This window comes from Pundamilia nyererei, unplaced genomic scaffold, assembly GCF_000239375.1.
Source record: "Pundamilia nyererei isolate P.nyererei 1_Seehausen unplaced genomic scaffold, PunNye1.0 scaffold00029, whole genome shotgun sequence".
In the NCBI taxonomy this organism is placed as follows: Eukaryota; Metazoa; Chordata; class Actinopteri; order Cichliformes; family Cichlidae; genus Pundamilia; species Pundamilia nyererei.
Window position 1 is genome coordinate 1,670,916 of NW_005187430.1, and position 27,126 is coordinate 1,698,041.

General features: G+C 39.6%; 1 protein-coding gene across 2 annotated transcripts in view; it reads left to right on the forward strand.

The window, feature by feature from the left end:
• Positions 1-1,338: 1,338 nt before the first annotated feature.
• Positions 1,339-27,126, forward strand: part of syt16 (synaptotagmin XVI) — a 28,200-nt gene continuing 2,412 nt past the window's right edge. The window contains exons 1-4 of one of the 2 annotated variants that reach the window (XM_005728582.1): positions 1,339-1,463; positions 16,475-16,648; positions 21,340-21,570; positions 23,575-23,792. In XM_005728582.1, the coding sequence (XP_005728639.1) occupies positions 1,451-1,463; positions 16,475-16,648; positions 21,340-21,570; positions 23,575-23,792 (636 nt within the window). In that variant the 5' untranslated portion in view covers positions 1,339-1,450. Of the gene's footprint in view, positions 1,464-16,474; positions 16,649-20,623; positions 20,977-21,339; positions 21,571-23,574; positions 23,793-27,126 lie in introns of those variants that run through there. The other variant, XM_013909685.1, reaches the window with a different exon arrangement.

Genomic DNA, 27,126 nt, shown 5'->3' on the forward strand with positions numbered 1-27,126 from the left:
AGCTTTCTCTCTGAAGGAAACACCGTCTGCTGAAGCATTTTCATTCATGTGTTTATATATTTCAATATTTGATCAAATTTGATAGTTTACTATAAAAACTCATTGTTTTACAGTTGTCTGTCTCTTTCTTGTGTAACATTCCATGTGTTTGAAAATGTGGACATCTGGTTTTCAGTAGCCTGTCTTGCTATTTAGTATAACCTCAAATTTGTTTTTCATTATCTTCTTTTTGCTTGATTTGTTTTTTCCTCGCAGTGCTTATAATTTTCGGGCAAATGCCAAGATGTCAGCTGGAGGGAGGTTTGTAAATGCAATTTTAGCCTAAGCTATGTTTAGCAGCTTTAGAACTGTAAATTTACTATTTAGCACTTTGTTTTCATTTTTTTTGACATTTTTAGTGATTAACAAATTAAGTAATGGACTAATTAATAAATAATGTATGACAGATTTTTTTTAAATATGACTTTTATATGCTTGAACTATACATTTTGACAAAATGAGAGCCCAGACCTCAGCATTAGGCAGCAAACATCCAAGAAAGCTGTGGTGGAAAGTGCAACGAGGTCAGCCGTGGTCAAGCTTTTTAATTATTGCATGCAGGAGAGAAAAACAGACATCGACCATCACAGTTACACAGTCAGGAGAGCTCTGCCCTTGAGACGTCGCAGCTCCCTTTTCACACACAACTCTCTGTATTGTTTCAGTAACAATAGTTTCTTGTCCACCTGCGCTGTTGCTGGGCAGAGAGCTTCCACACTATGCTCCAGGAAGCACCCGGCACTTGCCTCCCTGGGAGTTTCATACAGTCAGCACAGCAGATAACATAGTTAAGCTAAGCAGGTCATATTGACACATGCATCCTTCACCTAAGAAATACAAGGCTATGCAAAGTTCTACAGTGAACTTGTAACCACTTAATCTAAATGTGAGAATAAACTAGAATTTTTCCTTCACGCGTTTTTAAAATGTCTCTGAAGAAGCCTGGAGAACTGTTCCTGAAGACTATTTAATGAAATTCCAAGAAAGCTCGCCTAAGGAAGTTCAGGCTGTGTTGAAGATTAAAAATTGTAATATTAAATATTGACTTTCAACCTTATTAGAACTGTACAAACTCTGCATTTTGGTGTGTTTGCACAAGAGTTTTACATAGTACTGACTGTATATGTGAAAATTTTTTGTTAACTCATAACTTACACCTATTTGGCCAATAAATAAAATAAAATAAAATAAAATAACAAGATCACAAAATATTGAGTTGTAAAACAAATAACCGATAGACTATTTAAATTATTCAAATGTCCCACAGTCAGTGAACGCCTCACCGCTCACCGCTGTGTGACTGCAGATCTGCGGGTCTGGAGGATGAGGAGCGGCGGGGATGCTTGCTGCCCCCTCTCCTCCGATGATACATCCGATTCTGCTCGTAGTCTGAAGGGAAACAGCCACAGCCATGGCCTCTGACAGTAAGTATACCCACCTCCTCACCGTGTGACTGCATCTAATGTTTTTAGTTTGCTTTTTTTTCTCCCTGTCTGCTGTTTTCAGGCTCCCCTCCTGGTTTATTTTGACTGACTGGGAGCGCCAGTACATGAAGGCCAATGTATCAATTCCTTTAATTTGCTACAGATAATTTTCATATGGAGCGAGACTGTTGCTCTTAAGGAACCTTTTCCAGTCATCGTTTAAGCGAATTTAATTAATTATGTCAATCGTTCTGCTGGGGCTTACAGCAAATTTGTGATACTCCGGAGAGTTAATAGTTGCCTCATCATGGCCACTTCAAGGACGCCTATTTTGCTCGCACAGTTGGGAATAATAGCTAATTGCACATGAAGAGCATATAATATGAGAGACATTGCAATACATATCGGTAAGGACGTTGATAGAATGTAGCGGGATGTGCTGGATGTTACACGGGGTTTCCCTTTCTTCTGCCAGTGGGTTTCCCAAAAGCAGAGCCTCCCTTTAGGCTGCTCTGTCAGTCAGGCGGCGCAGGTGGTGGGGACAATGATGGTTTGTCAGGTAGAAGTGGTTCAGAAACAGACACGGAGACGTCGTTTTGTTTCATAAATTAAAGCCAGAAACACGTGTCATATTTTACTATATTTCATTTTAATGTAAACTGTTGCATAAAAATAGTTTGCAAGTTCAAGTTGAACTGTCGAGTTACCCTGTGTCTTTCAAGCAGAGTATTAGAACTACAGAACTCCAACATGGCATATTCATTCATTCATTCATTCATTCATTCATTCATTCATTCAAATAGAGAGTAACTCAACAGCTGTACATATGATATCTATGCGAGGCTTGCTCTTCAACGACTTTAAAACTGTAGCCCTTTGTATGTAGAAATATTTTGCTGTCACTATTGTTAATAATAAAAATGGATTTTGAGGAAATAGATGTTGGTGAAATGCAACAAAATGCAAAAAAAGCATAAAGGCTTATGTGCAGGTCGGTTAAGTCTGTATCATGAGACTTCAGATGCAGCTCCAAAAAGCTGATTCTGTTCGTTTGGGTATAACGTGAATATCCTGCAGCAGTAACGCCAAATGGCCATGTTAGGTGACAGGCAAAGTGTTGTTATTTTTGTTGTAGAATTTAGTTTACTGATAACATTTTATTTGATATATTTTAGTGTGCAGTCGATTTACTTAGACAAAACAAAAAAATCATGGGCACTGATGCATGCAGGAGGACATTGCAAAGCATAAGTGTGCTTCCTCATGCTCAGGCCACATTTGCAATAGGTATTGTTAGCTCTGGTATATTTCATATTTGTCAGGAGGCTTGACTACTAAAAAGATGCTTCTGTCAAGATTTAGAGGACACTTACTTTGACAGAAGGAGACCAGATAGTTGCTTAAATACATGCAAGTGGAGGCTGTGTGAAAGACCACAGGCAGGTTGTCATGTTAAGATTTAATGTCTTTTTTTTTTAGCCTGGTGATGCTGGTGTGAGTAGCTGTTGTCTTAAAACCCACCCCAGGTGAGACACTGACCAAGGAATAGGCTTATTTCTGCTTAAATTGGAAGTTGTCCTACATGAGCTGCCAAAAAAACGTTCACATACAGTTTACTGTGTCAGCTGTGACTCTGAGAATGAAAAACATGTTACTGAAAACGAGAAACTCATCTGTAAGTCAAGAATTATTGGGAATCATAAAAAATCAATAGATGTGTGGAACAGCAGCCAGAGACTTTTTGAGATGGCTTATACTGGATGTTTACATCTTAACCTGTCAGTGATGCTAAGACAAGATTCAGAACAGCATCAAAGCAATGCTCAGCATGCTCCGCAAAACAGTAGGAAGCAGTTAGCCATGCACGAGAGGCTGTTTCTGGTTATTGTGGCCTAGTTACAGACTGCTTCAATGTCTTATTCATGGCTCTCTCCTCCCCGCTGTGGAGGAGGGCTCTCAATACGATCTAATGTTGCTGCTGCTGCTTCTGCTGTGTGTTGCTGTGTGTGTGTGATTAGCAGTATTAAGACATTTAAACCGCCTTGAAACCCATTTTCCCTCTTTTTTAAGAATAAAGGCCTAATGGTGGAGTTAGTGCCCTATTAGAAAGCAGGCCCACATAGCCAGTCGCTGTTGCTTTGCCTTACAGGCTTATTGAAGTCACTAAAAATTTCTCGCAAGAGTAGAGTAGAAAGTAAACTGAAGCTACAGCAGGTATCGGCCACAGTCAAAAGTGTCCACAGGGGGGCACAAGAGTTCTTTTTTGGCTGTCCGGCAAACAGAGAAAATTTGGGTCCACTGTTCTCTCTGGTTTAATTTTGTTTGGGGGGCTTTACCACCCTCTGATGGACATATCTGACTTATGATGAGCTCAGTGTTCCTCTGTGCTCAGTAGTCAGTCTTTAGCTGTCTCTGCTGCTGAGCAGGTACTGTGTGTGTGGATGATTTATTGGCGTTTGTTTGCTTGCTGCAGCTCAAATGGCTAAAACCTACGACTGATGCCCACATTAACAATGAATAATGGATGAATCCTGAACTATTTTTAATTGCTGACATGCGTCCTGCTGCATCTGAGGGCTAGCAGCACCTGTCCAGTTTAACATTGAGCTGAAAGCCTGGTTAACCTGTGCGTCATGCTGTTTAGCGTTAGTTACCATGTAGCGAAAAGGAAAAAGCTTTGTTTTTATATGTGCTATAAAACTTGTGTCTGATACCGTAGCGTACTCCTGTGGCCACTTCAGAAAGTTTTCTTTTAATAAGATAAGATGACATCTACACTGCATCATGGACCTCTCTTGCATTATCAGTTAATCCATTTTAAATGTGCCAAGTCATCAACAGCATCATTAATAATTTAATAATATATGAATCATGTTGCCTAATTTAATGACATTGTTTTGATTATACTGTTTACTTACAAAGCATAACAGCAAACCCTGGGAAGATGTTGCCATGCAGAAACTAATGGAAGTCCTAATGATTAATAAACAAAATCCAAACACTAAATATTCCACATCAACTGTTGTTTGTGCTGCCCCAGGTGGCCAAAAGTTGTTATTGCAAGTTCAGTCACAATGCCTATGTTTGGGGGAGGACAGGCGTATTAAATGCTGTTATTGAACTTAAAAGTTGTGTTAAGAACTAAGCTTCTCATCCTCACTCACCTTCCTGATTCTAAATATAAAAACAAATATTACAAATAAGTGGTTGTGAGCTCTGTAGTCCAGTTGTGTATTCGCTTTCTCTGCCTTCCTCCTCGTTGTTGTGCCTTGGTGGTATTCAGGAAGACACATCTGCCTCGCCCACTGGGAGACAGGAAGGCTGTGCTGATTGATGGCTCACACTGGGCACAAAGCAGCTCAGACTGAGGGATCCGGTTGCATTTACAGGAGCAGGAGGACTGAGGGATGAAGGAGGGAGTGAAGCAGGCAAGTTCTTCACTGGTCAAATTGTAGAGAAGATTAAAATTAGAGTAGAAGGAAGTGAGGAAGAGGAGAAACAGCATGGCCAGGGAAGGAGGAATCACTGAAACTCCGCCGCCAGCAAAAGAAAGTAGGTTAAAAGTTGGAGAGCTATAACCCCTTAGCAGTCCTACAAATTTACAATTAGTCCCCTAAACCATCCAATGTACCGTGGGCGGTACGTCCGACTGCTAACAGGTTAATTTCTCAACATTTTCCTTTGATGTATTCTGTTCATTAGGGATTTATACTCGGTGTTACGGTTGGTGAACGTTACAAAGGCTCCAGAGCTTGTTTTACCCTGAGACATTACCTGTTATGCCTCTAAACTGCGTGGTCAAATTATATCCCCTATATTTTCTAACTAAGTTAGAAAGGATCTTAAATAGGAACACAAATGAAGGAGTCCAGAGATTCTCAAGCTGAAACGTACAAATCAACTACGAATTATGTTAAATCAGGACAGAAGAAACAAAATACAAAAAGCTGAAGTCAGCACAGTGAAACAGACCAAATGAATCCAGGTTGTTTTTTAGCTGGTGTGAGGTGGACGGGGAGAGACAAGCTTCTTTGGCTTATCCTCACCCCATCTCCTCTCAGACCTTACCTTCTCCCAGCATGTGAGACTCACCACAACCGGTCACAGCAGATGGCCCCGCCCCTCCCTGAGCCTGGTTCTGTCGGAGGTTTCGTCCTATTAGAAGGGAGTTTGTCCTTCCCACTGTCACCAAAGTGCTTGCTCCTAGGGGGTCATCTGATTGTTGGGCAGAGCAGGTCAGGAAGCACAAGGTAGCATGAAAAACACTGGGCAGGTGCCTTAATTAGGTGCTGAACCACTGCTTGCTCTGGGCCCTCTGCTGGGACAGTGGCCACTTTCTGCCTCTTTTTATTTATCTTCTATTTATTTCTTTGATGCTTGTCTTGTGCAAGCTTTAAATAGTGTTGCTTTTCTTAGTGGTTTGTTAGCGGATTTGTTTAGTAGTTCGATAGACTTTGCAACAAGAAACTTAGAAAATTTCATATAGATTTTTGTTTTACATGATATAAAACAATAAGTGTAGGTGCTGTTTTTCAAATAAGAAAAGAGAAATATTTATCTGTAGTAATAGCAGAGTCATTTAAAATCTCATTGCTTCCGTGTACATGTAGTTACCAGTATGGGAGTAAGAGCGAGGTGGCAAAGGCTCTGTGTAAATTAGTGTTGGTGCACAATTGAAGAGATAATGTGAGCACTGCTGTTTTTTATGTTGTAAAGTTGAAGGTGTAGTTGGAAAATGGAAAATATTCAGAGATTCAATCAATATTTTCACTTCTATTTACATGCATTTAATATACCACTTATGATCTGTATGTGGAACATGCATTTACTTCTAACTCCTAAAATCATAAGCATTAAAATAGTCAGCATTTGTGCTTGAATTTTTGTAACTGTGTGGTAAAGGTTTTACACTGAGAAATGTAGCTAATCATTCAGTTTGACTCAAGCGAGCGAGTACCGATGATATAGTCAGTAGTGAAAAAATAGCAACTTCAGTCATGTAGTTGTTTATCTGTTACTGAATTACTTTGGTGTATATGAATGGCATTCAGTTAGTTCTTTATCAACATAAAAAGCCGTACAACTTGTGAAAATACAGTTAAAAGTCAAACATCTGCCTTGATATTATCAGCTCCATCCGATCTTATGTCTGACACCCCTAATGTAAAGATTCACAAATGTCAGCAAATTCCTTTTGAGTGAGATTCCTGAAACTCCTGGAGTGGACGTGAGGGAATGTACAAACGTGGTGAAAGATGTCTTTTCCCTCTGGCAACAGAAATAAACTTACCACAACAAGGAGTGGGCACTCGGGGGGGAAAAGTCCCCAAAGTCCCCAAATTTCACATGTTTCTATCAGAACTGGCCGCACATATAAAACACTGGGACACAACCACACTTTAATTAACACATAATGCACCACATAAAGCCGGCCACAATGTTGGCCACTTGCGTAGGTTACGTCATAGGCTCTATAAAGATTCCCGAGCCTCCGGTGTAGCAGCAGTCCTCTGGTGTTGCCGTGGTAATGCAGCATTTTACCAGCAGATGGGAGCTCAGCACTAGTATTGTAAATCCTGGTTTCCCAGCAATGCATGAAGCATTAATAGTTTTGTTGCTAAGACATTTAAGGCTTAGAATACTTCACAGGAAGTCATATTCAAAGAAAATTTCACAGTACATCGCTTTATAATCAAGTTATTCCTCAGTTAGACAAAAATACGTGCTGTTGAGGGATATCTTTGATTAAAGTTAAGGCTTTAACCAGCTTCATACAGCTCCTGTTCTTTAAAATAAGACAAGCTAGTGAGCCACGCTGATTGGAAAATGTTACCTGAGCGTTTCCTCACTGACACATCTAACCGAGACCAGCTCCTTTTAGGAGCTTTGCTGCAACGGTCATTCACCTCACAGGGATAGACTGGCTCAGCACACATGGCAGCTTCCCTGTAAATATGGCTTTGTTTTGGTTTTTGATTTTTTTTTAGTATGTTTCAGATAGCTGGTGAAAAGCTGCATATGGTTAATAATTCATTGAATAATTCTTTGAATCTTTAAATCAGACAAACTAAAAAAAAACTGGCTTTACTTGAAAATATTTCTCTTATCAAAAGAAGATGTCATAAAGGGGTAAAGCTCAGTGGTGTTATCACCATCATTTAGGTTTGCTTCAGCTCAAAACAGCTACGGCAGAATATTTCAGTGAAGCTCTAGCTCATCAGTTTTGTCTCTACAAAGTATTAATGAGGGGAATTTATGATTCTCCTTCTTCTTGCAGTTAAAAATGCTCAGATTTGCTCAATACCTTATGGTGAGTGTGTTTGTGCCGTCTCCTCATTCGAGTTCACAGGAACCACATTTGGGACCTCAGGGTTGCATGAATAGAGCATTGGCACCTGGCTCAGTGCTGCATATTCATAGACTAGTGAACCCAGAGCCCTGGCTGTTTGACTGTCTTTCTTGGAGCTCCGCTCCAAATGAAACCACTTTTGACTTGTTTTTCTTTCTTCATCATCTCTCAACCCCGAGATGTTCTTGTCCTCCCAGCCAATCAGGACAGACAGATGGCACCATGGTAACATGAGACCTTCTTACATGTGGGTGGGAAAAAACACATTCATTATACCATAATAGAGCCAATGGACTGTTTCCAAGGAAACTATGATTTTCAGGTGTGTGTGTGTGCGTACGTGCTCTTTACCTTGTGGTCAGTGTGTTTGACAATGAAAACATGCTGTGCCGATGTTTCTGTGTTTCTTAGGCTCCTCGTGGTTGGTGCTGGTGGCTGATTGCTTTTTGTCAGGGTGTTGAGCCACAGTTCAGTGTCTCGCCCTCTATGTTCATATACATGTAATGTGATTACTTTGTTGAGGAACAGGTAGTGCACAAGACAGTTTAAAATTTGTGATGAAATTTCAGTTCCAACTTTGTTTTCTTTTATAAATTGTTGTGTATGTGTGTGTGGTGTTTCCTAATGGCAGTCTGCTAGGGACCGGGACTTTTTGCACGGCTCTCAGGCCGACTGAGCACTTTCCGTGAGCCAGACGTTACAGGAGTTAGCGTATGTGCCACTGAGCAACCTTTATTCAAAGAACTGAGCCATCCAGTATCTAGTTGTGCTTAGTAAATTGACTGGACAAAGGATTAATTTTAGAGGTGTTTTGTGGTGTGTATAGAATAATAAAAGAACAAGCAGGAAAAAAATGATGATAAATGTAGCCCTACTGGGATACTGAATGAAATAAAACATTAGATTGTGCATGGTGTTGCTCAATTCCAGACAGAGAAATAATCATCCTGTATTCCTCAGGCGTCTGCCTTCATTACAGTGAGAAGAGAGCATTCAGCTGTGTGTTAAAGTATTAATCTGTAGACAGAGGATAAGGAGACACACAAAGAGGCCACAAGTCTTGAAACTAATTACCCACATTAATGAGTGACCTTAGAATGAACTGAGAGAGACAGCATGTACTCCTTATGCTTTATTCATGGCTAAAAGAAGAAGAAAGGAAAAACTACAAAGCAGCATGTTTTTCCTCTTCAAGACCACTCATATCCCTGTTAATGAGTGGTAACAACGTGGCATTCGCTGCCGCTGCTGCTGTGTGACTTCTTTTCTTTTTACTTTCTTTTCGAACGCTCAGATCAAAGTGCTCTCTTCTCTCCTCTGGAGCTACTCACTTCAAAGGCGAGGCTGGAAAAGTCAGCAGCTGCATATTAATCAGCGGATAAAGATTTAGCATGCACTGATGCACAAACAGTCTTTCACAACAGAGGTCTGCCGCAGATTAGCGATTGGGAATTTTTCGATTTCTCCATCTCATTACTCGGATCTGATATCTCGCTAAGATCAGCTTGTGAGAAAATAAATAAATAAATAAAAATGTGGTCTTGCCTTTTATAGGTTTGCATGTTCAACAAACTGTTTTCAGCTCTTGGTTCAATGAAGAAAATCATCTTTCACAGAGATTATTTTCTCATGCAAGTATTTTTATGTTTGAAATTCTGCCTTGTTGAGTGGCATACATGTGCGCTTGTGTGTGTGTGTGTCTGTGTGTGTGTGGGTGTGTGTGTGTGGCAGGTGTGAGGGCAGACTTTGACCAAGGGTTTCTTCCTGTCCATCTGCATGTAGACAGTGGGAGGCTCTGAGTTTCCAACACTGAGCTCAGTGTCTGACTGTCAGAGCAGCTGAGAGGGAAACTCCAATTTACAACCACACCCGAACACACCATCCAAACATTTACCGTCACACTGTGTTCACTTCTGCATCTCTTGGGAATTAATTTATTAGAAATTCGTTACTTTTCGGGGGTAATCAATATTTGTATAATTCCATTGAAAGGAATTAGAATTCAGTTACCATAACATGTATCGTATATTATAAATAAATGAGGAGGAGCTGTCTGTTAGCTTCTCCCGTTTAAAAGTAATGTAACACCGATAATGCAGTGAGGTGCGCTCTCTCGGTCGATGTCGTCACAAGCCTGTGAGTGGAGAAGTGAGTAGGTGGCGTGATGTCTTTCAAAGTGAAATTTGGACAGCGTTATAGCCAGAGCAGGAGTGTTCCCGTGCTGCATCTGTCATGCACACTTGCACACTTCTCTCTCTGTGGGAGTGAACAGAAGCTGAACATGTAGAAAGCTGGTGGCCTGTCTGCAGAGACTGTGAGGAACTGGTGACAGCAGCATTTCTTCTTCGAAAAAGAAAAAAATGCACAGTTTTGTTTTTCTTTGTTACAGTGGTTACAGTTGGCAACTTCACTGAAATAACCCTATATTTATCCTCCAGTCTCTCAACCTTGAGAGACAGAATCATGTGGTGAAGCCCTGCATTGTACAAACTAAGAAATTTGCTTCTGAACACAAATCAAGAATTAATACGTAATTCCCTTTTATGGTTTCCAAGCGTGGAGGATAAGTTCAGTAATTTTGCTCGTTATTCTTGAGTCTTACTTGTGAGATAGCAGCTGGTGAACAGGCTGTGGCTGTGGTGGGCATTTTCTTAGTAGGCGTTATCCTCTGCACGGACAGCAAAACAACATCACTGGTGGTACGCAGATGTCGTCTCCACATTGTCATGTCTGTAGTGTGCAGTTCAAGTGGAACCAAGTGAAAGAAGGTTTGGCTTTCTCTAGTGTTGTTTACGTGAACCAACATCCAGCTGTGGATTTACTGGCAGAACATTGTGCTTTTAATGATGTTAAGTTGAGCTGAGAAATGGTGCTCCAACCTGCTGGTGATATATTTGTATAGTTATGATCAGTGTTAAGGTTGTCACTCAAAACAATTAATTATTATTCATATTTGTAGTATTATTTAATAATAATTGCATTACTTTACTTAATTACTCATTTTGCAACAAAGTAACTGTAGTTGTTGCGCTACTTCCCAAAAGGTTGATTCTGTTCATCTGGATATAGCGAGAAAAATGTGTCTCAACTGTTCTGATACTCCTGACACATACGGGATCACTGAGGCATTACTAGGCAGCAGTTGTCCTTTTCTCCTGGATCGGCTGGAGCGTTCTTTAAGTGCCGTCCCAGCTTTGACAAATGTCCAGCTGGGATGTAAAGGGTCTTCTTGATGCACTGTTCTTCTGCCTCCCTGGCCGCTGTGTCAGTGGGGATGGTGTTCGCTCTGTGTTGTAGTGTCCTGATGACAGCCAGTTTGTGCTCCAGTTACATCATGGAGCCCTGCTCTCAAAAACTGACCTAGATTTAACACTGTCTAAGGAGCAGGATTTAGGAAATAAATTTAAAAATGTTTATGAATTTCATGTTAGGAAACCAACGATGTACTGTCCACTTTCTCTCTGTCTCTTTTTCAGTAAAGTTGGTTGGCTAGCTGCACTCAAACAGGAAAATCCACCCGTGAGCCGTAATGTTTGGGTTTGTAAAGCACTTCATAAATGAGGACTGTGTGGAGGCCTGTTTGAGTCAGGTTACAGGTTTTTCACCCGGACCGGCAAGTTGGAGTCAGGAACTCTGATTTTGGCTGGCTGTACTGAGCAGTGCAATCAGGTGATGTGATCAGCGCTATTTTATGCAATGAATTCGCTTTCTTTGCCCAAGCCATTTCAAACAGTTTACTACATACACAACTACACCACACCACAAACGTCCCATCAGCATGTCTGCAGGAAAAACACGATGTATGCGATGCATTTTCACTTGTCTTCAATAAGAAGCAGTTATGTTTTTCTTGTGATATGCATCTAGTAACCTGTGATATTGTAAACTGCTTGTATTGGTAAAAGCGAATATTTTATTGCATAAAATTGTGCTGATCGCATCATTCGAACATCTGCTTTGCCAGCTGATTGCTGGCACACCTGGTCTGGTGAGGAAAAGCTGGAGTGTTGGACTCCAGCTTGTTGGTCTGGTGATCAAACAGGCTCTCCTCCACACTGTGCTCGTTTATAAAGTGCTTTACATACCTGAACATTACAGCTAACAGCTGGATTTTCCTGTATGAGTGCAGAGACAGACAGTGAAAGTGGACAGTATGTCCTCGATTTCTTAACATAAAACTCATTGTTAAAGCCAGGACAGCACAAAAGTCTTTTAGCTTTAGTCTTCTTATTTTCTTTTGAGTTATCGATTCAGTCTCTAGCTGACTAACATAAAATAAAATCTTTTAGCTGCAACCAAACAACCAACAACATGACGTCATGTTCCACACAGACAGAAGATGGCGTTAAACATGTTTTTAAAACGGAAACTTGAAGCACTTATTTGTTAAATCCAGCTTCACTGATAGTATCAAATCTGTGTCCGTTTTTAAGAGCAGGGCCCAATGATCCAAATTAGCCTTTACATGTGCAGTGTCCATGCAACAACATAAATCCACATGTATAGAAGCTTCATTTTAGTTTCAACAATATGAACACAAGTTGAAAATCCGCCTCAAAACAACTTTAAAGTGAGAGTGGTTCTACTGTAGAAACAATGCTGCACTCTGACTGTTCATCACTGCTCTTGTTATTTGTTGGTGTTCAGGCTCTGGCTGCTGGACTGGAGTCAGCATGCACTCAGCTTTAACGTCACTCTGGGTTTTTTAGGTGTTAGCATGCTGCCTTTGCGGATGCTTTCAGTGAGCCAAAGTTGTGTTTAGCAGTATTATTCAGTCAAGGCATCAACTGCATTTCCCCATCATACTCTTGTCCTTTCATGCAGTACAAATACAAGTAATAAATACATCAACCCATTCCTCATAAGTCGTAGACCATTCCACAGTTGTCTTCTTGAATATGTATTTAAATTAGCTGCTTGTAGTGCAAATGTGCAGGAAGAAAAAAAACCAACATGTTTGTTTAACTTTACCTGTACCTATAATGTAATTACTGAATTTAGCACACTACATTGCCACGTTACTGAAAAATGTGAGTACAGTAACGTGTTACACGGGTTACGATTAGTCTCGTGTTCCCTATTACTGACTGCAGATCTGGGTTCACAACAGCCACTGCTATTGTCAACAACATTGTTTGCACATAAAAACTAGAGAGCCACAGTTGCCATAGTGACGTCACCTTCTCTAACTCAGTTGCTTACTTTGCATTTCTTATTGCTTCTTAGGGAAAACTGGAGAATGTTCCTGGAGTTTAATTTTCATAAACTTTTTCACTAAATAGTTCCGAAGGCTTTTCGTGAATAAATGTTAAATGATAAAATGAATTAAAAATATTAGTTTGTCCAGCAAGATAACTAACTAGCAGAAAAGATACTCAAGTTGGGGTTGTGCTACAACCCGGCTTACATTAGACTTAAAAATGCATCAAAGCATTATGCCAAAAAAATATAGAGAAAAAAATACGTGTCTGATACACTACAGTCTTTATATAAATAAGAACTAAGCTGCATGGCTTTGTTGAGAAAGGCTCTGTTCCAGTGATGCTTGTTTACTGAATAGTTAAAAATAACTGTGAAGTTTTGAATAAGTGTTTCTTATTTCTGAAATATAGCAATGGAGCTCTAGTTTTATGTCTTCTCTCTGTAACGAGAAGAAAGGAAAGGCTCATGAGTCCCAATAACAGTATTAGAATTTCTTAGGAGCTAGATCCTAAATAGGAAGAAAGTAAATAAGGATTAAAGTCTTTTTAAGCAGTCAAAACCTCTTCTCAACAGAAACCATCTGCTGTTGTTGCTCATTATTTTGCCGTCGCGTAGGAACACACGATGTGGGTGGAAGTCTACGGTGTAGATGAAGGTACATCAGGTACGTCTGTAAAGCGTGGGAGTTTAGGTTCTCATGAATGAAAGTTAAAGAGAGGCAAAAACAAAAGGTGGAGAGTTAAAAAAAGGTGTATTGAATCCTCACCACCTACACTGCTGAGTGCTTTCTTTGGCGTCAGCTCCCAGTAGAATGTGTACTCATGTTCATTTGGTTCCATTGATTTTTGCTCACTGAAACGTTACCGTGGAAACAGGAAAAGGCACCTTGTCCCTCATCCCGTTGCATTTCTTTTCATCGTGCTAAAGGAGACTAAGGCACCTCATTGAGAGCAGAGCAGAGTAGTACACCCTCGCGTTCCTCTTCATCTCTGCCCATGTCTACCTCAGTTTGCCTGTCTGGTCACCCGTTTCTTAGTTTTGACCAACTTTCATCACTACTTTCTTACATGACAATGAAAAATAGGTGCACTAATTTATTGAGGCATGTGCAAACATGAAAATAGAGCACATAAAGTAGAAAAAATTCAAGCATGAAAACAAATATTTAATGATCACCTTTATTCTTCAACAGCCTGAACTCTCTTAGCCAAGATGTCTTCTGATTTCTTTAACCCTCTCGAGGCAGGCGTTGCCGATTTGCAACAGTTAAAAACTAACAACCTGATTACCCCACATACATATTTTATGAGTTTTTTGTACTCAGAAGTACCACTGCAGGACTTGGTTGTGCATTAGCAACAAAAAGTTAATTTGAGCCTGAGAGGGTTAAGTTATTTAAGAATATTTCCCCCAGGCTGATCTCACACTGCTTCAGTAATGTCGAGGTCCAAGCTCTCTGGGGAGGCCAGTCCATGACTGATAGTGTTCAGAATTGTGTGTGTATGTTTTGGGTTTCTTTCCATACTCAGGTATGCTTTTTCTGCATTGCAGTGTGTTTGGGAACATTGTTATGCTGAAAAATGAAGCCATTGACAATCATATGCTTTTCAGAAGGGATTGCATGGTGGATTAAAATGTGATGGTACTTTCTGCATTCATGATTCAATCAATTTGAATAAGATCTCCAAGACCACTGGCTGAAATGTAGCCCCAAACCATAACACTCATTACCTCTGTCCTGAACTCATCTATGCATATTGATAATGATTTGAACCAGAAATTTCAAATTTAGATTAATCTCTCCATGAAACCTGTTGCCACTGATTTTTAGTCCATTTCTCAACCGTTTCTCCCTGTTTTCCTCTTCACCTTGCTCAAGGGATTCACACAGGGATTCATCTTGTTGGTGCAAAAATTAATGCGAACAACTGACACGTTTTTGCAACAGGACGGTGGTATCAGAGTGCCTAAAGATGCTATTTAAAGCTTGTCCTATGTTAAGTTCCCTGTTATTTACAGCACTAATCCCTTGAGCTAGGCGCCTTTTTTATACTTATACTTAAATGATTCATAGCTCAGTGTTAAGTGGTTTAACAAACAAAATATTTTCACTGAAAATGGTCAGGTAGGATTTGAAAGAAATAAGTGAATGAACTGCAGCAAATAAAAGAAGAAGCTCTGGAGAACTGTTGTTTAAGACAGCTTAAAAAAGCTTTTCAAAAATACAGATGCTGGGAAACAAAATATAAAGAAAGGGAAACTGGCTCACTACGTATGTGTAGTAGTGTACAGGCAGTATATAGATTAGCAATATACAGCACATAAAGTGTTAATGCACACATCACAGATGGTAAATGGAAGGGCTTGTTGTATTTATTTACTGAGAGCTTGCTGTGTTGCATCTAGGATATTTATTGATCCAACAAAGTCTCTCCAGTTAATCATTCTATAAATTCCTCCTACAACAATTAAATACAGACTTATACTGTAGCTCTGCAGTCCTGATCACACACGACTGTATCGTGATTCTTGCCACTCTTTCCCTCTTTATACTGACTCCATTTTTTAACGCTATAAGTTTTAAATACTTTTCAGAGGTGTATTAGCATCATAGACCATAATGATGTTTAATCAGTAGCTCTTGTCATCCACACCTGCCCCACCACATGCAAGCTGCAGTGGTTAGCATGGCCAGCTAACTAGCTTACTTACTGTATATTCTTAGCCAGATTCTAGCTGTTAGGCTAATGCTAGCACTTTTATCCTGCTATTCATTCAACACAGGCAGTGTTTGAAATCACTCACTAGTCTCTGGACCATAGACTGTTTTTATTGTTTTGCTGTCCCATCTCATAGTGAATATAAATTATATAGTGCACTTGGAATATTCCAAAATACTTCACAAAAATAGCATACATGTAATAAATTCCAAAAAGATCACTCAAATCATATTACTGTTTTTTCTTACTGGTAATGGGCTCACCATTACATGGTCCTTCTCATAGAAGTCCTCATAGAGGGAGTAGGGAATTTGTGAGTGATTTTGGACACAACCATACTGTAGCGATGAACTTTGACCTGTAATTGGCATAGAATGGACCAGCACAGACTATGATGCGAGAACTGGTTTCTTTAAAATATGACGAAATATGAAGAAAAAATGTTGAACTCAAACCTTACAGTTCTAGCGTCACAGTGCTCTTGATTTGCTGGTTAAGCATAGGAAAGAACTGTGAAACTGTTTTTACACTGACTCTGCTCTTGAGCAAGGCACTGAAGATATTTCAACTACTAAAGTTTCACCTGTCTGTCTGTGTGTATCACATGTACCATGCGTACTGTTGCGTGCATGTATGTGTGTGTGTGTGTGCACGTGTGCGCATGTATCCAGGCTGTCTGTTTGTGTGGTCTGATCAGTGTGTCATTGTGTGTCCCCTCTCCCTCTCCCTGCTCCTGCCAGTCACCCCAGAGGCCATCGGCTTCCTGTCGGCGGTGGGTGTCTTCATCGTGGCGTTGGCCGTCCTCTTCCTCTTCATCAACAAGAAACTGTGTTTCTCACGTGTCGGCGGTCTTCCCTGCCTGGAGGTACACGGTCGTCGCAAGAAAGGACGGGCTGGAATCCGCCAGGGCCTCGGTGAGAGACTGACAACTCAATGACAGTAACATGCCTACTCGTGTAGGAGAGCCAGGGTCCATAATTATCACATATATATTTTGTCATAAATTCACAGGACAGCTTCCAAAAATGATACATTTTACTGAGAAGCAGCAAAACTGTGGTGTTTGAATTTTAAGTTTTACTAGCCAGTGAGTCCTGCCACACTTCAAGGTTTGTCTCAACTAGAAACATCTCAGAGAGAGTACACGTCTCCTGTTTGCAGTTTGACCCCAATTAAAGTGTTCAGCAGCAGAGAGAGAACGTGGGAGAGTTTGTATTTGTCCAGTGATTTCTGTGGGCGAGAGGGAGTTGCGTGACTCAGCCGCATACTGCTACAAAGCTGTTCACGATTAAAAAATGTTAACGCTGCGAAAGCTTTATGAAAAAGTCCACCTCCGAGGAAATTCAGAAAGAAACACAGAGTGCAGGATACTCAGGGTGCAGCTTTTGTTCCCATTTTTGTCACCCACTTAAACTTTTTTCCTTCCTCCCACTTGTCAAACAGTGCAAACACGCAGAGCAAAGGTTACCATAGGTTAACTTCTATTTAATGTCCCATAACCTGTCTTGCAAACATGACCATGAGCCACGTTTACATTGAAGACAACACTTCAAAATCAAATACTGTGTACTCGGTTAGAAATATAAAGTAGATGGGATTTTTAACAACTGTGCTACTTCTCCTACTTTATTTTCTAAACTATATAAATTCCAAAGCTTGTAATTTGATTCATGATTAATGTTTTTGAAATTCACATTTGTATGACGCAGACTTTAGTCAAGATGGAATACATTTGTCATTACTGCTAAATAAAGCTGTGCCTTGCCTACTTTGACAAAGGCCTCTACCACACCAGAGTTCCTGCTGTGAAAACATCTATTAGACCTGATCAACTGGGAAGACGCTAACATGGTGCCAGTTACCTGTTTAAAAACCTGTTTTATTGCACCTGACCCATCCTCACCTGTGTCCAGTCCCAGTGTATTAATAGCTAACATATTCCCACTGGTCTTTGGCACATTGTTCTTGTTATTCCGCTGGGTTTCATTCCCGACTGCCGCTTTTGATCTTTTATTGCCACATGAACTGTTCACGACCTTCCTGGTCAAACCTTTATCTTCAGCAACACATCACTGAATCACCAGAGTGGTTTAAGGTTAGCCCTGCAACAGATTGGTGACCTGTCCATGCAAGGTGCTCTGTGCCTTTCGCTCTATGATGGCTGGGATAAATACGAGTCCCCTGCAACCCTCAAATTTATACGTGGAAGAAAACAAGATGATTCCAGAATTTCTTGCGTAGAGTTTTTCTTCATTAGTAACAATTTCTTTCCTTAGCCTAATTCTTAAATTGAATATTGATGAATGTAATTATTTAATTTGTATTAATGCTGACAGGAATTCTAAAAGACCTGCTGAGAGCTTCCTGAAGAGGGTAAATCCTTCAAACCAGCTCGGATCTGGTTGAGAGCCTCTGAATCATCTTAGCATTAAGAGCAAATTGAGCAAGTGGTCAGCAGAGGTAAACCCATATTTGCTCTTGTTAAGGAAGCAGAAATGAAAGAAGGGCATGTTCACATTTGCTACTGTAGGATGGTGGAGACTGTGAGTCAAACTGTGAGCAAACATTGGCTTGTTAGTTTTTCACCTGTAACAGGTGGAGCCTCTGCTATTTCCAGCTAGTTTCCTGAACAAACAGCATATCCTGTTTATAGTCTCTTCATAAGATTCAGCTGAACGTCTGTGGAGTGTCACTGGATGAGGTAGGAGCTGTTTGAAAACTCAGGTTCAGTCAAACTGTGTGTGGAAACAGGTTTAACTTAAACTCTAGTCTCAGGCTTAGCACAAGGTTAAAAGTTTAAGGTTAATTTGACCTATATTTTAATCATTATTCTAATACTGAGGGCTAATAAGCTTGAGTTATGTATGTTGTTGAGAAGTGACAAGTACAGTAACAGTGAATGTCCTGTTAATTAAAGAGAGTTTCTTTATCATATTTTCCAGAGTAAAAAACTGAATCACATTGAAGGAATTAAGTAATAAACAAATGTATTTAAAACATTGTGTTTTATATTTTGTATTCCTAGTAGTTTAACCAGCATCTGGCAGTGTGATAGCTGCTGTGTTTTCTGTGTGGGACGAAAAATGTTTTTATTATAACTGAATAAATGTATAAATAAATACTTTTATACAGAAATAAATAAATTAACCAAAAAATGGAAATGAGGAGAGCATTGAATTAAAATGTCTTTTCCTTACAGAAACTATTATTGTGGCTATTTCGTGATTTTTACTTTTCTGTTATTTCTTTTTTTTTTTTTCCTTTTATATAATTTCTTTGTTGTTCTGTCTGTATGTGAATTAGCTGGGTAGTCCTGATCGCAGTCAAAAGCAGAATTTGTTTTTTCTGGGTGAATCAGACATAAGCAAATAATTCTTATCAACTACACATGCTAATTCTTCACCTAGCCTTTTGTAAACAACAATCAATGGCTTTGAGGTCAGGCTAGTGTCTCTTACCTTATGAACACTCAGACACAAATAAGCAAATGTATAAATTTAACATACAAAATATAAGATTATTTATAAAGTTGGGGAACCCTGCAGTCAGCTTAGACTGAAGAAGTTACCTGGATGAATGACGAAACGTCTCTCCTGAAAACGCTGCGTCCAGATGAACAGAATCAACGTTTGGAGATAAATAAATACAGCGACATGTGCATAGCTGAATGTAAAAAAATATAAATAAACATGTTGAATTATGTAAAATTAATACATCAGATCTTTATAAACAGAAATAGAATAGTAAACGTAGTAAGACATAAATAAGAAATAGAAATACAAAAATTGCTTTGAAAAAAGAAAGAAAGAAAATAATGACGTGACCTATAAATATATAAAACTAAAAATGAAAATATTAAATACAGATCTAATGAATAGAACAACAAGTAAAGCTATAAATACTACAATAATGATACTTACAGTCCTGCCCTGTTTTAATACATTTGCATAGCTGTTGAACTCAAACAGGCAAGCTTAAAACCAGCACAACACTTGAGCTAGCATGTTGTATTTACCATTATCAGCTGTGATCTGTCCAGGCATCATCATTAATCATGAGGAAGATTTCAGCACCATATTGGTATCCCTGTACGCACACTGCTTACAAGAACACCCAAGTCTCTGTTACCATAGCAGGCTCACTCATGGTGACCTGTTCACAGCATACTTTAACACTGTTCTTTGCTATTTTAAAGAAATCAAACAAAAACTAGAATTAAGGACTGAAAACAACAGGACTGTAAACACATCAACACTGGAAACTTGACAGTTTTAGTCCAGAACTTCCCTTAAATGGAGGTCCCTGCAGATTAAAATCTTTGTATTATTTCATTTTGAGTAATATTTCACACCTAACTACATAATTTCATGCTGTTCAATATGCAGCACCAAGTACAGCAAAACAAGTAGTAGGTGTGGCTTAGGCTGTGGAGCATTGGGCTTTAGCCTTAAGTTTGGACCAGACCTCTCTGAAAGGTTGCTTTTTTGTTACCAAAATATTTCTTCTTTTAAATTTTGCTCAGTATTTATATGTTTATATGTCTTTGAATATTAAAGCTTCCCACAAGAACAACAACCTTTAAAAGAGATAACATTTGTCTTTGTTAAGAGGATTGTGTATAATGAATAAAAATGGAAAGAAAAAAGTTTTTCAGTTTAAAACAGAAATTTGAAGAAAATATTTTATTCTGCATAAATGTCAAAATCATAGTGGCTATCCACACACACGAGCATCTCCCTTCAGATGCAGTTAAAAACCTATTGAAACTATTCTGTTAGTCAGAATTATCCCAGGTTTTATGTTTCTAGCAGGCAAGCTCCTGAGTTGATCTGAAATAACCATGTGTTTCAGCCACTGAGTCGCAATGCTTCACTGTAAAAGCCTGAAAGAAGAGAGAAGTTAACAGACCAATCAGCCTTGCTCGCCCACACAGCGTGTACAGCCTTGTTTTTGTTCTGTATGTAACCATGGCAATTGCTCAGGCAGGTACGGTGACCTGCACTTTAGAGAAGAGGGGGCTGATTGCTCCACTGCTGCGTCACTCATTCAGCTGTTGCTATCTAGTTATGGTGAAATTATAAAGGTAGTGGAGCGACCCTCAACCCCACTAATGCTAATACGCGTCGTTATTTTGAACAGACTGAGGCTGAGCACAGCTTTAAATGTGATCTCGCTTATTTACCTCTCGTAGAGGAATTATTTTCCTCCTCCGCAACACTGAATGGTTTTGACATGTTGGTTGGTAGGTGGTAGTTAATTGTTCTTTCACAAAAAACCTTTTGTGTTTTTGACAAACACACAGACAACAATAGCCAAGTCAAGTGCAATTAAATTCTAGTTACAGGCATATGACAGAGTAACAGAGTAATTAGACTTTAAAGTCTTAACTGGCGTGTACACCAAACTGGAGGCTCTTGACCTTCTTAGTTCTGTTGGTGTCCTTTGGGTCTGTAGGATAGTCTGTCCAAGAAGTTTCTCCTTTAGTTTTGTCAGTGTCTTTTCAAATGTTTTCCTTTCATCTGGATTTCCTCTCCTCCTCTCCTGAACTCTCCCAGCTTTTCCCATTTGTGAGTCCCTCTGTTTCCCTGTCTTTACCTCCCTCCAGTGAACAGCTACGGTGACGACGACGACGATGCCTCCAGCTCGTCAGACAGCGAAGATGAGATCCTGAGGCAGTTTGAGATGTCCGTGTCTCGTTCACAGAATTTTCGCACCGCAGCAGCAAACATCGGTGAGCAGCAGCCCCAGCAGACTCACCTGTCACTGGGTCGACGACACAAATTTACCCGACTATCAGACCAGGAGGAGGGCAGCACTGAGCCATCAGACTGTGAAGGTACTCATCCAGATACTGATTTGGGAATAATGATAGATAAAGACTTAGCCAGCAGTAGTCATCTACTAATCTGTCCTGATGAATCCAAAAAGCCTCAAATACTGTTTTTCCTGGAGATTAGAGGCTGTAAAGAGCTCAGGGAGAGAGCGTGGAAAGATGGAGGCATATGACACTTTGTGCTTGTTGGTTTGTTTGTTTATTTTAAGAAAAGCCCGAGGATAAGGAAGAATTAGAACGTTGCAAACAAACCAGCTCTCTTTTTTTTACACTATTTTGTTTACTCTATTTGTGTTTTTTGTAGATTTGTTTGCCAGTGGATCAAATGATCAAAATCACTCATTATCATTATCTCATTCACACCCCGCTCAGCTGCTACATAACTTACTGCACGAACAGCACCCTTATTTGCTTTTTTGCAGCAATCACAGACAAATATTTAGAAAAACCCTGAACTTACTCTTCATTATAACATGAGCAGCAGGTGGTTGGTGGGGGTGGTGACATGGTTTGGTCAGGGTCACTCTGTTTCAGCTTCTGTTATATATTTCCACCTTTATAAACAACACACACACACACACACACACACACACACACACACACACAGAATGATGACTTACCTCAGCTTGTTGCTATGGTGAACTCTCTATGCAGCCATTGATATAACAGTCAGGCCGACCTTAATGACAGAGAATTGGAGATAATTGCTATTGATTGGTCTGAGGTACGGCTTGTTCTCCGAGTGTTCCTGCGTTAGGAAAAGGCCAAGGGTTGTCAAATTGCACAATATCCCTCCTGTTAACACACTGCTGTGCTAAACAAGGTTAGAAAACTGCATTTAGACCTTTAAGACTAAATTAGATGGTATACTAGAGGAGATATTCATGTCCACCTAGGTCTAATTTCAGTAATTTGTGTTGATGTAGGTGGCAGCTATATTTACATGTTCACCTCGTTCTGTTAGGAAGAGTTTCACTGCTGGATTACTGCACAGAGAGCACATATATTAGGTGAGGATACATACTGTTACACATACATTTTACATTCATGATGCAAGTATAAGTTTCTTAATCAAGCTGAAACATTTGAAGCACCGACTCACAGTTTTCCAGTAATTGTACGTGCACACCTGATGTGCAAAAATTTCCATTGCATTTTGCCGTAACATTTCTGAGCAGGGTTTTAAGGTTCTTTTGAGAAAAGTCAGTCTTTCTTGGTCAGCGCTCTCTCGATCCATGATGATGTAAAACTTATTTCAAAGGGAACATTGATGCTACTAGTTTACAAGTAGTTTCGCCTCATCTGAGGGTCCCAATTTGCATTTTCTTCTAGACTCTGGCAAAGTGGTCACACATCTAAATAACTTGTACTTATGTATAGTTGATGATCTTGGAATCGGCAGTTGTTTTAAATAGGTTGTAAAAGACCATATCTTCACTGACTTCCTGGGACTTTCCCATTGTTCTGAATATTGGTCATACAATGAATGCTGTCAAAGAAACTACCAGTTGTAGTCAATCATTTAAAGGACATCGTAGAACCTTCAGCACTACTAAACCACTAAAGGATTTAGGAGAATGTATGTATATATTTGAGTCTGTATGTGTAAGTTTGGCCATGTGTGGGTTCGAGAAAATCCCAAATAAATTCTAACTTGTGCATGCAGTTCTTGCTTTTTGAAATAATTAAAGATGTGTCGTGCAATCATTTTAACCTGGAAAAAGAACAGTTCAACAAAATAATTAAAAGCTATAAATGACCATGACATACATACATTCTACACATTCAAATAATCTAAAAATTATTAGTAACTGCTTGTACATCTTCAATGCTGTGAGTGCACAATAATAACTGCTGTTACTTTTTTTTGTTACTTGTCCCATTAGGAATTTTGCACTTTTAACCATAAAAGTGAGTGAGATAAAAGTAGGACGATGAAAAGTTCCAGTGTAAATATAAAGTATCCTTTCACCACCAGTTTAAAAACAAGTGCTCTTGTTCCTGCAGAAACGGCAGCTCAAAGCCAACAGGGTTTCCAGGATCCGCTCTCTGCGGTGGTAGAAGCAAAAGAAAGGGCATCCATGCTCTCTTTGGACAGACCTGCAGGAGACCACCCACTGGCCTCCAGTGACTGTCCCACCGTGAGTATGGACCAGCAATCTACGGAAGCAGTGGATCATGACAAGAATGAGGTCACAGAAAGCCCCTCCGCCTGGACCCCAGAGGTACTACAATCAGACATTAACCATTTCTAGTCATTGGTGTGTTTGATAACACTGGACCTTGTAAAAGTGGAGACAAGCATTAAGTTTACACTGTCTTACATCTATTTAAATGAGAAAAGAAGCATTTATTGGATAAACACATCAGAGAATTTTCTTAATTTCAATCAATCAATACTGCAATACAGTACTGTGCAAAAGTCTTGAGCCGCACCTCATGTCTAGGAAAATGGGAAACAAATGCAGTTTTTTATTCACATCAATGACCAGAAAGTTAAAAGTAAATAAATGAATAAATAAATAAATAAAGTGGTGCATGGATTACTTAACGGGGTCATTGAGCCCCTGCTGTTCCCATCATGCTTGGCAGAGGTATCATCGTCACTCAGTTGTGAGAGGATTACCACTCTGCTGTGGTAAGCCGCTCAGGTTCACGTTGGAAGAAACAAACCAACCACAGCTCTCTGAGATTTCACATAAATTGCTGATACATTCTTTGCTTATTTATTTGTGAATAATGGTGTCGTACAATCCAAAGCAAGACTGTAGATCCATTGATTCAATATCACCCTCCAAGAGGTGAATGACCACCTCCTAGATCTGTAATCGGACACCTTTTACCTGCAAGACAAAATCACAGGCGGCCATACTGCCGTGTTCCCAATACCTTCGAATTTGGGAGTGATGTCACTCCTGAGTTAGCACGTTCCTGAAAAACGAGGTAAAACAGGATTTGTTTTGGTTCTTATCAAGATAGAGCTATTCAAGTATTGCTAGCATCCCGAGTTATGACTAATTCAGGAATTTACCAGTTATTGTCAGGCTCTTTTTCACTCCTACCTCTGTAGTGGGAAGCCTGCTCTTCACTCCTATGACCTCTCCAAGCTCCAGAGCTTCTGATCGCAGTCACTAGGAGCAATAACAGCAGCATGTTAGCTCAGAGTGCTAACGCAGCTAACAAAGAGAAGTTCGCTGTGTGTCTGGGCCAGCTGAAGTGGAGCACAACGCTTGCTTGCTCGGATCTAGCACATGGAGTATCACTCTGATCAATGACTGATCCACGATCTAGTAAACCTCCCTGGTACATCATAGTTTTTCATAACACATGGTTAAGAGTTTGGGCTTTCATTTATTTTATGATGATCTTCTTGATGGTTTTGTTCCTGCATTTACTACATACACCAAGGTCTTGCATGCTAACTACCAACTTTTATTATTGAGCTGACACCATTATTGCACATAATCACACCTTTGCACATGGTGAGGAAATGTAAGGATCCTGCCACACGTGCTCGTTCTTCTCTTTGGTCACTTGTTCAGCTACGTTGCAGAAGAAAGACACACGCTTCTCTCTCTGTCTGCCACACATACACATGCTTCTTCTTTTAGTCTCAGTCCTCAGTGAGATCTTTGTACTAATTACTGTAGTAAATCACCTGTCTTTAATGCATATGCTGCCGTAATCAGTGTTGTATAGGAGTGAATGTTGCCAACCTCTGCTTATGCAGAACAGTCAAATCCTTCAACCTCAGTGACTATTGAGATATAACATTGATTGTAATTATTATTTTGTGTGTGCGTGTGTAAAAAAAGCATGCATACATATGCAAATATTCCTGCTCTGTGTGGTATTTGTGTATTTTGTATATATGTGTATATCGTTTGTGTGTTTGTAGAATTCACAACCTCTTAGTGACCGAATCACACTTTGAAATTGGGCGCAATCTGTGCTGTAAACACCTCCCACACACACACACACACACACACACACACACACACACACACACTGGGTGATACTGAAATCTAGAAACGCTTCATAAATAACAAATGAGGTTGGATCAGAGGGGCTGCAGAGCTACAGAAACCCAGGAGAGCCTTTTTTTGTTAGCAGTTTATTTATAGAGTTATATAACAGCCCCGCTCGTGGTTAAAGATACAGCAAATATTACAGCTGCTAATAATACCACCCTTTCTGCTATGTTTACTGCCGTTATACCTGTTTCATACTACCTTCATGTTTCAGGTTTGTCTGGAACCCACAGACACAACCACAAAACTTTTTAAATCTGTAAAACCACATCATGCATCAGTAATAGATTAATCTCTTATCACGTAACCAAGATAACCATCATCACCCACCAGTCAACTCTGATTAGAAGTATTTATGGAATATGGTTGTTACACGGCAGCGTGTGAAGCCCACATAAGCAAAAAAGCATCTCTAAAACACTTGATGGCAAAATACAAGAATGTATAAAGGAACATTTTTTAATGTAGCCCAGTGCTATTTTTTTTAAACGTTCACTTGTAGAAGAAACTATCAGTGACAATTACACACCTTTACTTCAGTGTGTGGACACCAACAGCTACAGTTTGTTTAAACCTGAAACCATGGCTTGTGCAAGTCCAGTGATGAGCAACCTGTATATTTAATGGGAACCTTTCCTATTAAACTATTAAGCATTAAATTGGCATTTGTAAAACTGAAACTGCTCTCCTTTTAAACTGACTTTCTCCTGATTGGCTGCCCCTCTCAAATAAATTTGAAATATAGACTACATGGATGGGGGGCTGCTGTTCTTAAGAGCAGGGTGCTATGACCAAATTACTTACTGTATATTGGCTCTCAGTGCCATCATAAAAAAAACAAGGACATGTAGAGATATAAGCATTTAGAGCAGTCTGAATCTTGTGGGTTTTTTTTATTTTGGCCGTCTTTTAGGTCGATAGCAATCAATAAGATTTAAATATGTGGTATTCTGAAGTTCACAGACATTGCTTGTGATAGTTTTTTTAAACTGTTACTTAGGATTATTAAAGATGTCTCTGATTTTATTTTTTATCTCAACTAAATAAAAAATAAAAAATATGTTAAAAACAACAGCTAGTGAACAATTAGTAGGAACAGGTGGTGTAAAACTTAATTCTCATATTTTAGTAAACAAAATAACAGAAATTATTTTTTCGTGGAGATCGCTTTGTAAGGTAATAATTCTTCATTTAACTTGGGCCACTAATGATAAAGGTCTGTGATGTTTAAATTGAAAGTTATGCTTTTATTGTTTGCACATTTATACTGATGCCACCCCACTGCTACATTGGTCACATGAGCTACTACTTCCTGTTACTAGCAGCAGTAAACGTTAATGCTTTTTTTCAGGTGGAGGTCCATTCTTATGTTTTTATCTTTTATGTGTGCATCTCCTGACCTGCACATCCAGTAGACCTCGGCAGCCCTCTGATTATCTTATCTCCCCAGTGGTTGCCATGTCGACAGCAACACTCGGCCCGCTCGGTCAACACTTGACACAATCGATGTTGTGTTTGCTGACTGCAC